Here is a 14,409-nt window from a genome sequence, read left to right as displayed (position 1 = left end):
TTTCTCTCTCATCGATGTTTCTAACTCTCTATCCCTCTCCCTTCCTCTCTGTAAAAAATCAATAAAATATATTTAAAAAAAAAAAGTTTAAAAACAAAGATGTATAATATATTCTTGACTTTATTTTCAGATGTTCACCCTAGAAAAATAAAATAGCATAAGAGTACTTTGTAAAACTTAAAACTATTTATATCAATACAATTATTAAAAATAAATGTTGCAAATAAATCCATTCTATCCTGCCTTGTTCTAGATGGGAGAAATTCATTGAAATCGTAAGGTTGTGCAAAGAGACTTTTCACTTACCTCACTTCACTTTCACATTTACTGAAGGAGAGGAGTTGTAGGGATTTTTGTTATTTTAATGCTTTGCACATTTATATTCTTGGTGGCAAAATACTTTTGATGACTAATATCTATAGCCTTAAATGTTTATAAACATCTTTGAGAATCTTCCTAAGGAAACTGAACATGGAAAAAGTTTATGCCCACAGATGTGATTATTAGTATTGTTTATTAAAAAAAAGTTTGGCTCCCCTAAATGTCTAGTTAAAGGGTACAAGTTAATTATGATGTATTCATTAGGTCTACTGTTAAGCAGCCAACACAGAGGTTTATGAAGCAGTTGGAAATAACAAAAGGGTGCTTGCAATATAATGTTAATGGGAAAAAAATATTTCTCTACCAGTATTAAATGATAAAGTAATAATAAGGTGGTCAAGATAGTGAACTTTTGTTAATTTTATGAGGATACCAAATCAGTTATTTTACTTTCAGATCATCCAATAAAGTAGTAAACCCCCTCTTCAAATACATATTTTGCTTATATTCAAATGCATTGATTTTTCTATCTTGAAATAAGTTGTTTGTTTGTTTTTTAACTTTGTCTTTTACTCTTGAACTTACAGGGGTTTCCTGCAGAATTTGCCATGTACTTAAACTATTGTCGTGGGCTGCGCTTTGAGGAAGCCCCAGATTACATGTATCTGAGGCAGCTATTCCGCATTCTTTTCAGGTCAGTTCTTAAAGTGTTTAAGACTCTAAAGTCCAATGAAGGGGGATTAGTTAAATTTACTCAACATATCTATTCTGACAAGTGGAAAATTAAAGTGGGCCCAACCAACATGAGTAAAATTTTAAGAAATTGATTTTGTTCTGCTTTTTACCACTTGTAGTATTAATGTACTTGAAATTATTTTAGTTTGGGATGGATAAACAGTTGAATCAAGCTCAAAGTAGAATCAAACTTTTCCACAATAATTGCATTTTACATTACATCTAAGTGACATTGGTGGCCCATGGAAGTCTCCAACTTTCGTACAGGACCTTATTCAATACCAAAATGAAAAGCAATTAAAATATCAGTCATAGAGTGTTCGATAGCGTGGAGGCAGGCCAAATCTAGGATTCCCTTGGTGCAACCCAGAATTGGTCTTGAAGAGGGGAGGGGAGAGATAAAGTGCACGGGGTTGGATTTAATAAGAATTGGAAGTAATCCTCTAACCCCAGAAAAGTCTTCCCAAGCCACTAGCATAGATCTCTTACAAACTTAGAGTCCCATTCCTGCTCTATTTGTTTTCAGCAGTACCTCCTTGTTAGGATTATTCCCACAAGATAATTGACAGTGTTTTTGCTATTCATGCTGCCTTCCATTCCCACCCTCTTGCCCCTTTTAAGAAAGTTTAAAGGCAGCTTTTTTTTTTTTTTAACAGTAGAGGATTTATTATCAAATATAGCAGATCAAATGTGGAGACATCATTTTCCTCCCACTTTATCCTGACATTTATAAAGTGAGAATTAATTAAATGAATGGTTAAAAAAATCAGTAGGGAAAGAAATCTTTTTGAAGTTATCACCCTTAAGAGAAAATACTCAGTTCCTTAAAAAAATGCCCTGTCTTGAAAGTTCAGTTGTGTATTAAACTAGAGTCTTATTGAAGGATTAACATATAATTTTATATTTTCCAGAACCCTGAACCACCAATATGACTACACATTTGATTGGACAATGTTAAAGCAGAAAGCAGCACAGCAGGCAGCCTCTTCAAGTGGGCAGGGTCAACAGGCCCAAACCCCCACAGGCAAGCAAACTGACAAAACCAAGAGTAACATGAAAGGTTAGTAGCCAAGAACCAAGTGACGTTACAGGGGAAAAAAATTGAACACAAAATTGGGTAATTCATTCATTTCTAACAGTGTTAGATCGAGGAGGTGGTTTTAAAATACATAAAAATTTGGCTTTGTTTAAAAACAAAACAAAACAAAACAAAACAAAAAAACGTCCTTGGAAAATTTGACTACTAACTTTAAACCCAAATGTCCTTGTTCATATATACATGTATATGTATTTGTACATACATATATGTGTGTATATTATATCATTTCCTCTTGGGATTTTGGGTCATTTTTAACAGCTGCATCTTTTTTACTCATTCATTAACTCTTTCCAAAATAAACATTTGGTGTTGGGAATATGGTATAGTCAATAAATCCAAAATCCTAGACCTAACACTTGTTGATTTTTAATAATGAAGCTGGTTAGCCATGATGTCTTGACTTTCTTTCAGACTAACAGTGTTAAGAATTTTTTCTGCATGTTAATGCTTTAGCATTTAAAATGGAATATTGTGAACACCATCTGATTTCAAGAGGTGAGTCTGAGTTTGGCATTGCCCCAAAGTGTCTATCTTCTCAGTTGTAGAGCATCTAGCTTAAGCTCTTAAATGCTGAAATAACTGAAAAGCTCGACACATAAATCTCTTAGCTAATATTTACCTACATGTGTTCTTTAATTTCCAAATGATCATTTGCTTTTGGCTTTTTTTTTTTTTTTTTTTTTAATCATGCTAATATTCAACATCTAGGAGTCCGATGTGGAATTGAATTCTGCAGTTAGGCCTTGCAAGTTGAAAAAAAAAACTGGGGCAAATGCCATTGAACTGCTAGTCTGTTCCTGTCTTTCTCCAGCACTCTTGGTGCTACAGGAGTAGAACTGTTAGGGTACAGCTCCATTTCTTATTGCTGTTGTCATACAGTTCAACTCCTGTGTTTCGTGCTTTTTGTTTGTTTTCCCCCCTTTCTAGGGCTTGCCTCCTAATACCTGCCTACTTTCTAGAAGTAGTGGGCAGGTAAAGTTTGGTTTAGGGGCTTTAATTATTTAATTTCTGAATGACGGCTCTAGTCTGAACTTGGTCTTCTTTGATCCATATTTTTAGTGTTGTGTTTAAACTATTTTGTAATAAAAAAATAGGCTCTACTCTGAGGATACTTTATAAGAAGTATAATTAACTGATGTCATCCTCATCCCAGCAGCTCATCTATTAGGAATGAAGTAGAGATGCTTCCGTATTGGGCAGGATTCACAGTTGAAGTTTTAATGTAGTGAGGGTTCTTAGACAATGAAATTTCAGCTCAGGATAGCAAACACTAATGCTTGCCCAGTGTTCTGCCTGTGCATCTCACTTGGTACTTAATTGCCCCTTTTGAGTGTTTTAATCATTGTATAACTAATCATAGCACCAAAATATAGAAGAAATGCTACTGTTTAGGTAAGACAACCTAGAGTCTCTAAACTGAGGCCTTGGTACATCTGACACCTATAGTATATTAGTATATTACTATACCTATAGTATAGTATATATTAGCTTTTGCTCACAAAATGAAACCAATTTTTGCCTATAGCTAGCTGGGATAATAGGATCATCATGATTTGCAGTTTCTAGAACTAAAATTAGATTGAAATATCAGCTGACCTAGAACATTTCACTTCAGGCATTCAGCAGCCTTCAGAAAGAATTATACTTTATTTTGAGCTAGTTTCATTGTTAGTTTACTGTGTATTTCTTACTCAATAAACAAGTAAAATTTTTGTCCTGCCCTGCCCTATCCAGGTCTTAAAGATGAGCAGTTGGATCCACTGAGTTAGTATATTTCCTTGAGAAAAAAATTAAACTTAAGTTCAATCCTTACTTTGTAGCTATTTTTTTTTTATAAAAAGCAACTTAAAATCTTATAAAAATCTTATAGCATTTTTAGACACAGGTTATACAAAATTGTTCAATTAAAATGGACTTTGCTTAAAACACATCACATGTCATTGACCACTTTCAGAGATGAATGTCCATGCAGTATAATTTGACCCCAAGCAAAATATTGCTTGCAACTAAAATGTGCCATCCCACAGAATACAAACAACAAAATTCGTTTTGATCTTTGACTTCTTGAAAACATTTATTTTGGATATAGAACTTAGTGCCCCAGCAAATTTTACACAAAACAGGGTTTTTATTGGATTTGAAGGTGGCTTGAAATGAGTAAGGGGAGCCAATTCCCCTAACCTTAACCCCAACCATTTCTGGGTCATCCATCCATTAAGAAACTGTTGAAGTATTGAGTTTGAAAGTCGGTCTACTTATTCCCGATTCCAATCTCTAGTTTGGGGGAGAGTGAGAAAGAAACATCAATTGGCTGCCTCCACACGCACCCTAACCAGGGATTGAACCTGCAACCTAGGTTATGTGCCCTGACCAGGAATCAAACCCAAGACCCTTCTGTGCACAGGATGATGTTCCAACCAACTGAGCCACACTGGCCAGGGCTAGAAGGTGCTTTTCAAATATATCCTGTCAATTTGTTATGCACGGAGTTATATTTTCAGAGTTTTCCACATCAGAATTCAGTTTCTTAAATGAATCTTCAGCAAGTAGAACTTTGTATCACAGGAATAGCTATTCCTGGAAAAATCCCCCAAATGGTGGCATTCACTAATATATTTTATGTGATTATTTTTATTTTTGAAAAATCTATAATGTTTCTTCATAGAAAGCTATAATGACTTGTTTTAGCAATTCACTTAAAAATGTCCAAAGACTTGTAAAAGTCTGAATTCAGCTAAGAAAGGTTTATTATATGTAATAGGCTTCTATCCTAATTACTTTTCTAAAGAAAAGATCTTTTGAAATGTTCCATTCCAAAGCCCATCAAAAGAATGATATAAGAAACAAGTGTTTCTCCTAATGCCTACTGTGCTCTGTACTAGTTTTCAGTGCACAGGTATCACATGATTATAATTATTGTTTTTATACATGTTAAAGAGAAAAAGAAAAGATTCACTCCTAATATACTTCCTCCAAGTACTTTTCAAGACATTTAAAAAGTAAAGGAAAAGGAAATATTTTTAAGATATTACCAATCCAATTAAGTTGCTCATTTCTTTAGTTAAGGGCAGAGATGGGAGAATTTCAGAAGGTAATAAACCAAAGGTTGATCCTCACATAAGTCTACTGTTCTTATCACCTTAACCCATCTGTCAATCAGTTCACTACTCCAGCCATCAGTACTAAGCATAGTTTTGTCATAAGTACTTGGATGTCAAATTGTTGGCATTCAAGAGATTAGTAATGGTTTTTCATCACATTATCCTACCATATCCATGGTCTTCCTTGAATTACCTTCCAGTATTTACTGGGCTTCACCTACCATTTATGTCTAGCTTAACTTTTTCTGACTTCACCAATTGCTGCTAGGAACGTGGCTGGTCACTTAGCAACGTAACCCAAATCACAGGGGAAGACCTTGAGATATCTGGAGCGTCTGGTGTGCTCTGAATACACTCAGTTCAAGGAAGTGCCCGGGAGCTGCATCTGCTTGCTGAAATTTTTGTCAGCTTTTTTCACTGTGGAACAATAAACGTGGAGAGAAGAGAACTAAAGCAAATGGACAGGAAATGAAGATGAGTGTGCAGGAGTTGATTTGTGATGATTTGAAGCCCACATCTTCAAGGCTTGCCGGACCTGTCAAACTTTGCAACCTGTCAGATTGTCTGGATGATACAACCATTCAGAAGACCCAGAAGAGTACAGTGTCACTGTGACTCAGTGGTGTATAATGCAGACCATCTACCATTTGGGGAAGGAATCAATTGTAACAGGTATTTTAAAATTCTGCAAACTCAAAGATCTGTAGCAGAATGAATTCTGTGACAGGGAAGACAAGAAATCAGATCATCAGTCTGTTTTTTAATGCAGTTTAGGGATGATGTATACTTGGTATACTTAAGTTGTCATTTATCTTATTTGCAGTGATAAAAATAAAATCTTTTTCCTTTATCTTTCCTAATATAATGCTTTTCTGTGGAGAAGGAAGAGTTATTATAGGTTCTTTAATTTTTTTTCTTTTAACTTTTATACTGCCAATCTGCTTCAGATTCTGTCGGCTTGATTCTGTGTGACCAAAAGAAGAAAACCACATAAGCACATTATAGGAAAAGTTAATTAATATAAATGACATTACATAGTAATGAAAATGAGTATTATATTTAAAAAATTTTTAAAGTTAATGTCTTATACTGTGAAAGGATTTTAAAAGCCCATCATAAACTTTTAAGCCTTACTATAATTACATAAAAATCCCTTTGAACTAGTTTGTGGTTCTATAAAACATTTTCAGGGACATCTGAATTTAATTTACAAATAGGAGCAGATACATACTTTCCATATTGAGGGATAGAATCTCCTGGTTAGTTATATAAAAATAAACATTTTTTTTCTTTTACAGATTTAAAAAGAAACTTAAATATAGCTATTAACTCTTGAATCTGTCACAGTAACCCTCCAAACCTGTTTTAACTTTTCTTTCCCCTCTTTTTTTAGGAACAAAGGCACCCATTTTTTATTTTAAGTGTTGTTGCAGTGAAGATGAGTTTGAACTTTGAGAAGCCTGGAGATGCCACCTAAACTACAAGATCAAAACCAAGCACACCGGGGAAAAGAATGCTTAGTACTTGCAGATGGAATGCCGGATACCTCCTGGATGCTCCTATTGAGTTGTTGTTTTTTTTCTGAACAAACTTTAGTAACATCTTAGGACAATTCACTGGAGAAACATTGATTCTTGGGCGAAGTGTCCTACCTACTACCGGCTAACCTGAAGAGTTCAATCTGGATTTGACTGTTGTATTGTACCAGGAATATTGTTAGGCTAGCCTTTAACCAATCCATAACAATTGTAATCTTTAATTGACCTAGCAGTTCTTCAAATCATATTAAAAGATGAACAGATAAAATTCTTACCTAGATATAATTTTTATCCCTGTTAAAAACACACGAGTTTTTCTTCATATTTTGCCTCCAATGTAACATATTTCCTTTTTAGTTTGTTAGTGACTGGTTTCCATTTAAAGCTGTTTAAATATTCAACATAGTAATTATTCAATATAATTATGTAAGCAAGCTATGTTAAAAGAAAACCCAATATTCATAGTTGTGAAAACTTTTTTTATGGCATTTAAGAATAATTGCAGTACTTTAAATCAAATGCTCATCACAAAAAGTCATTTTATTTCGCTAATCCATACATAGTTTTAATTTGCTTTAAAATACTCCGTATTTTAAAATTGTATTAGATTACAGAATATGGTCAGATTTTTAAATCAGGTTTGATTTGGTAGCCTTTTTTTTTTTTAATGGCTTACCTTGGTAATCCTATCAATAATATATACCAGGTAATGATATTCCTTGTGGTAAAGTACATTTTCAGAACCAGGCAATAAAGATCTGTTTGTTCCTAGCCTTGTTTTAGGCACTATGGAGAGACAAGGAAGTGTAGCACTGACATCTGACAAGGCGTAGCACAACATATTTACTAAATGAATGAAGATGACTTTCTGACTTCAGATAAAAGACAAACTCCTAGTTAGCAAGTGAGAGAATATTTCAAAAAAGGAGCAGTTTGTGATCGACAGAAACATGGTTTGTGCTAAGGAAGTGAGAGATCAAATAGATCTGACTATAAGGGTAACATGCCTTTACGTGTAGCCCAGCAAGCATGTCAAACATGTGGGCCACCAGCCGCGAGTTTCACATGCTTGCCCTAGCCCAGTGATGGCGAACCTTTTGAGCTCGGTGTGTCAGCATTTTGAAAAACCCTGACTTAACTCTGGTGCCATGTCACATAAAGAAATTTTTTGATATTTGCAACCATAGTAAAACAAAGACATATTTTTGATACTTATTTTATATATTTAAATGCCATTTAACAAAGAAAAATCAACCAAAAAAATGAGCTCACCTGTCACCTCTGACGCGCGTCATAGGTTTGCCATCACTGCCCTAGAGTCTTATTGTGGCTGAGGGGAGTGTTTGTAGGGTGGGAAGGCATGAGAAGTAAATAAAGCCAAAAGAGCAACCTATCTGCATTTTCAAATCAGAGACAAAATCTAGCCTTTTTAATGCAACTGATGGAGATTAAAAAAATTTGAGTCTAAGGTTTCTTTAAAAAAAACCATATTCAGTTTTGTATTCAGTGGAATAACTCAAATAATTATGCCTTGAATACATTTATTAAAACTTATTGTTCCTTATTTGTATCAGAAATAATGTGCAGAAAAATCCTACTCATACATAGTATGATTAAAACTATACTTTCCATTTGTTAGGGCAATCTGTTTTCCATCTATTTGACAAATAGTTGTAAACATAAAATGTTCTAGGTACTAGAAACACAGAAATTAAAAAAAGAAAAACAGGCTTATAGGAATTACCATTATTTCTCTAGCTTGAGGATTGTATGCTGATTGGGAGGCTTTAAGTCACTGCACACTATTCCTACCTAGAAATATCCAGAACAAAAACTTTTCTTATTTTTCTGTTTTGTTTTTTTTAAAAAAGAGCTCATGATTTTCAAATAGATAAAAATCAACAGTCACAGTTCTAAAGTAATCATTGGCTCAGATCTAACTAATTTCCTTAATTTGGGTGTGGCTTAAGAATTTTTTTTAACTTGGAATTTTAACCTTTTATTTCTGTTTTACTTATTTTTTTTATTATTTTTTTTTTTACAGGTTTCTAAGCATGAGTCAAGGAACAGAAGAAGCAGTGCAGATGATCGGAGCAGCATTTGTTTCTCCCAAAATCTAGAAATTTTAGTTCATATGTACACTAGCCAGTGGTTGTGGACAACCATTTACTTGGTGTAAAGAACTTAATTTCAGTATAAACTGGCTCTGGGCAGCATTGGTGATGCTGTGTCCCGAGTTGTAGCCGCTGTAATTGTGAATATTAACTGAGATAGTGAAACATGGTGTCCAGTTTTCTATTGCATTTTTTCAAGTGGAAAAGTTAACTAAATGGTTGACACCACAAATTGGTGGAGAAATTGTGCATATGCCAATTTTTTGTTAAAATCTTTTTCTTTGAACTATACTGCTTTGAGATCTCATTTCAGAAGAACGGCATGAACAGTCTTCAGCCACAGTTGTGATGGTTGTAAATGCTCACAATTGTGCATTCTTAGGGTTTATCCACCCCTGGGGTTTGCAAGTTGTTCACTTAAAACATTCTTAAAATGGTTGGCTTCTTGTTTGCAAGCCAGCTGATACGGTAGCAACCAAAGATTCCAGTGTTTGAGCATATGAAAGACTGCCTGCTTACCTGAGCTAGAAATAACAGCATCTAAAGTGAAGACTTAAGAAAAACTTAGTGACTACTAGATTATCCTTAGGACTCTGCATTAACTCTATAATGTTCTTGGTATTAAAAAAAAACATATTTGTCACAGAAATTTAGTTAACATCTTAAAACTGAATATGTATGTATGTTGCTTAGATAAATGTAATCACTGTAAACATCTATATGATCTGGGATTTGTTTTTATTTTGAAATGGGAGCTTTTTTGTTTACAAGTTCATTAAAAACTAAAAACTGTTTCTGTAAGGAAATGAGGGTTGTTTTTTTAAACAACAAAAATGCCTTGCTGAGTCACTATGAAATCAAAATCTCCCCAATTTTTTAATAGACTACTTCAAGCCATTTGTTACATAAAACCCCTTTGTAAATCATTTTAGGTTTAGTGTTAAAACTGTTACTCAAACTTTAGGTCTGGAGGAGAAAGGCATTCTTTTTTTCTTTTTCTTTTTTTTAATGACTTGCAGGCACAAATACCTAGTGCTGCAACTGCTAGGACTTGGTTATTGTAACTCCAGCAGCCTCAGACTAACAGCTGGACTGATTTTGAATAAATGAAAGCATTAAAGGGTTTAACTGCAGAATGAAGTTTTTCTTTAAATTTTTTGTTAATTGGCTCTGCGCAGATTGACTCTTAACCTTGGAGAACATCACACCATGTGAGATTAATGTGATCACTGACCCTCCCTAACCCACTCATTTTCTATATGTTTTCTGCACTTGTCTCAATCTCATATGCCGCTCTTTTCTTTTTCTGACCCAAGAGAAAGATTAGTTGACTTTTTTTTTTAACTGTAATTTATTCATTTAGAGCATGTCAGAATAAATTTAAAAGTACTTTTGTCTGAAAATGCTGCCTATTGTGTAAAAAAAATGTAGGTGTTTTGTAAAATAATCTTGAAATTGTAAAATGACACTAGTTTGGTCAGATTGTGTCAAGCTTAATTTTTCTTTCTTATTTGAAAACTACTTTAGCAATAATTCCGTGATTACTACATATATTAGCACCATCATACTGCAGAAATCATGAGTATGAACTTGTGGGGTAGGCAGCTTCACTTCTTTTCTATCCACCCATGTCAGTTAAGGTATTTGTTTCTTGACTAATAAACCCTTTGAAACTTTTAGCCAGAAATCAGTCTCATAAAGCTATTTTTGAGTATAGCTTGTGTAAAATAAAAATGTTTAGCTTTGGTAATAACTTTTCCAAGCTGAACTCCCTCTAGCAAGATATTTTTCAGTGCTTTTATTTACTATGCACTTAGACTATGCACTTTTTCTGAAATATTTTTGTAACACTTTTTTGTATTTTTGCCATTTGAAAAGGTTGTGGTGTAGTTGGTCTGTAATTAAGTTGCAGATTTATAACTGCTGTTAGCTTTGTAAATCAAATATAGGTGTTTTTGTCCTGGTATATCGTCATTCCATCTGCAGCTGGAGCTGGAATCCCATTGATCTTCTAGCTACCATTAATTTTCTTCACAGTTCACGAAAGAAGAATTTGAAACTCAGTGAATGCTGTTTACTAATCCTGTTGGGAGATGAATCTCATTCCACCAAAATTAAATTATGTTTTTCCACTAAAATGATGATACAAGTTGAAGACACATCACTGAAATTGGAAGACCTCACCACTTAAGGCTCCACAATGGCTCACTCAGCTGAACTCTAGGTTACTACTATTTACTTTGTTCACCCATTGGGGGTGGGGGGGTAACAGGATTTTTTTTAATGTTGGGAGATGGCCATTCTAACTACTGTTGAATGTCTCTGTTTTGGGAAGGTATAACAAGAAAATAAAAAAATATATATGAAGGGAGAGACTGGTTATCTCCTCCCCATATGGTTGTGCTCATGCTCCTAAGGCTTACAAGTAGAATCTTGGGGGGGGGGGGGGTGCTTTTATTATATTTTATCAACAAGTATTAAGAGATATTTTTATCTCTACCAGTCCTTGCAGTACTATTTAATGTTTTAAACAGAGTATACTGTAACAATTACAAACTTAATTTCATTATAATAAAAGAGAACAAACAAGGATTTTTAAAACCCGAGCCAATGAGCTTTGCTGAACCCGCTATCAAGAATAAGTTCTTGACAACTCATCTAGAGTGAACCATGAGAATTTCAAGAAGGGGTGGCCTAGATGCTTTTAGCTCAGCTCCTGCAAAATTCAGCAGTCTGCAGTGGTATCTCAGGTGTGCTCTTCCCTTTAAAGTAGACTTGTGAGACCACTTTTCTTTCATCGAATTTCTATTGCTCACAACATTTTGGGGATTAACTCCCAAAACAATTTTTTCCACTTCCTCAGAATATATTTAATAATGACAAACTTTTTAATCTACTTTTTATCTGGAAAGGCTAGAGATGGTTAATCAAGTATAAGTTTAATCAGGCTATACATTCTGTATAATTGAAGTAAAAGGATTGTTTTCTGAAAGGATACTGTATATGCAAAAATGTCATGAAAATATTGAGCAGTATCAGAGCTATTTGAGTAATTGTAAGACACATTTCAAGTTGTTGATCAAATGCCTTTTATTTTGATGGACACTGTGGACCCACAGTGGCTGGAATTCTGTGGTACTGCAGATTCAGCAAGTTTGAGAGACCTGAGAATTCCCACTTAATTTTTTGGTTTGGTCTCTGCTCCTTTTCAGCCTGGTGGGGTGCATGGGTTCAGTCTACCTTTTATCTTTGTCTAACCAGATCCCTTGAAGATTTTTGTGGTACCCCTGTTGTCTCCCATGTACAATCAAAATAATGAAGAAATGTTTGTAATATTGGTTGCTTTAAGAATTGGGAGCAGTGATGAGTTAATTGGTGTCCGTACTACCCCAAGAACTGGGTCAGAGCATCTGATACATTGGGTGATTTTCTGAATGAATGGAAGAATAAAATGGAGGTGGAGAAAGTCTTTTTAGACCAGTAGGTCCACATTCTTCATAGTGAGGTGGCCACCCAGAGTGTATGTTATAGTTTTTTAAATTTAGGATTTTCTGTTTTACTTAGTCATTTACCACTCCCAAGCATCTACTTTTTCATAGGTAAATATATGCAGAAGAGTGAAGAAATGAACTGAGCTGCTTTGGCATCACAGTGTACCTTTGGGCTGTGTGGAGCTGTGCCAACTATAGGGAGTTCAGAAGTGACCAAAACATATCCCATCCTAGCAGTTTGCGGTGTAGAAAAGAGAGCAATGTTATTCCACAGTGTAACCATTGCAAAGGAGAAAGTATTTGGGTTTGGATTCTATTGGAGCACCTAGCAAGGACAGCCAGTTCAGTCTTGAAGTTGCTTAAGGCTTTTGGAAAGAGTAGGTTAGATCTAGACAGAGGTGAGAGCAGCCGATGAAAAATCTGAACTAAGGATGGGACTGAGATTGTCAGGAAGAGAATTACTGCAGGGCCATTAAAGGGATGGACAAAATTGGAAGTGCCCTTTGGAAGGAAATTTAGACAAAAACTGGGAGAGGATTGGCTCATTCATTGGTAGTGAAAAGAGGATGGAATCTGCAGCTTATTCCTTATTGTGTCAAAATCGTGAAAAAGACTGAAGCATCTTCGCTGAAGGTGACAAGAATCATAGTTGGGTTTCAAAGGGGTTTGTGTCTGTTTCAGTTCCAAATCTCAGTTCTCCAACTTCAGTTATCTCATCTGGGGGAAATTTTAAAGGGTCAATTCCTGTTAGGCTGGAACTGAGCAGCTGTATGGAACTACTTTCAGTTACTCTCAAAAATTGCCGTGGCAAAATGTAAAAGTTGCTTTTGATACCATTTTAAATATTAATATAAATTGTTTTAACTTTATCCTCAGTTAAGATAAAAGCTTTTGTCTCTGAAGAAAGAATGAATTGCCCCATTTATGTACTAAATAATGAATGCAAACATGGGTCAAACTTTCACAAAACAAACTATACTAGGCCATCTCAGTGACCTGAGAAATTACCCTTAGAAATGACTTGTGGTTCGTAATCCTTCGGTTTATAAGTTGCTTTTAAGCTTTTTGTAACTTTTAATTTTGATATTAAAATGCAAGAATAGTAAAATGGTTCTCCCTTAGGCTGTTTAACATTTTGTCTCATTCTGTAATTTTTAACTATTTGAAAATAGGTTACAGATCTTTATCCCTTTAAACACCTAATATTTTTAGTGTGGTTAGTACAATTACTAAAATCAGGACACTTTAATATTGACACAGATTTGTAGTCCAGTGTGTTCAGTTGTTGAGTGGGTCTGTGTAGTGACCTTAATTTGTCTTTCATGACTTTGCGATTGTGTATGTAATGTTTTATTTCCCAGCTATGTTCACTGAGGACCTAAAACCTGTAGTAACTGCAACAGCAATGAGTACACCTAATATCCAGATCTCAATTTCTAAATACAGAAAGGAACCTTGCTTCTTGGAGAAATGTCTGACTTTAATCCCAGGACAGAGGAAGTACCAGATGAACCTGTAACATTCTGTTGTTCCTGGGAAGAAAGGAAATCTCAACAAAGGATGGGTACATGTCCAAAGGGCGTGGGAACCACTTGAAGGGTTCTTATTAGCCAAATCTGTATCACATACATTATTGAAATAGTGGTAGTAACGTAGCTTAGTGAATGAGAACTTAAAATTCTCATCTATATATATAAAAGCGCAGTAACCGAAATGGTGGAACAGCCAGAATGACTGGCACTGCAGCAGCCAACCAGCCTGATCCTGGCCCCAATTGCTCCCCGACACAGCCGGCCCCCAACACCCCAATTGGGGGCGGGGCCGCCTGGCCAACTTCCCCGTGGCCCCTCCCCCTGCCAGCCTGGTCCAATGGGCCCCCATTAGGGCAGGCCAGCCAGACCCCACCCATGCATGAATTCATATCCTGGGCCTCTAGTATTGATATAAGAAAAATGGGGAGAAGGGAAAGCTCAGAATGTCAGCTAATAAAGGTAAATGTAATCATCAGAC

The 14,409-nt window shown here is 35.2% G+C and overlaps 1 protein-coding gene across 9 annotated transcripts in view; it reads left to right on the top strand.

Moving 5' to 3' along the window:
* The window catches only part of CSNK1A1 (casein kinase 1 alpha 1), a 38,462-nt gene extending 28,430 nt beyond the window's left edge, over window positions 1-10,032 (top strand). For 2 of the 9 annotated variants that reach the window (XM_081091032.1, XM_081091029.1), the window contains 4 exons: window positions 909-1,015; window positions 1,968-2,116; window positions 5,525-5,928; window positions 6,650-8,494. In XM_081091032.1, coding sequence (XP_080947158.1) covers window positions 909-1,015; window positions 1,968-2,116; window positions 5,525-5,544 — 276 coding nt within the window. In that variant the 3' untranslated portion in view covers window positions 5,545-5,928; window positions 6,650-8,494. Of the gene's footprint in view, window positions 1-908; window positions 1,016-1,967; window positions 2,117-3,889; window positions 5,083-5,524; window positions 5,929-6,649; window positions 8,495-8,838 lie in introns of those variants that run through there. The other 7 variants (XM_081091036.1, XM_081091031.1, XM_081091033.1 and 4 more) reach the window with 5 other exon arrangements.
* Window positions 10,033-14,409: the final 4,377 nt, after the last annotated feature.

Source organism: Myotis nattereri (genome assembly GCF_964212035.1).
Source record: "Myotis nattereri genome assembly, chromosome: 5".
In the NCBI taxonomy this organism is placed as follows: Eukaryota; Metazoa; Chordata; class Mammalia; order Chiroptera; family Vespertilionidae; genus Myotis; species Myotis nattereri.
This window is presented reverse-complemented; position numbering and strand designations above follow the sequence as displayed.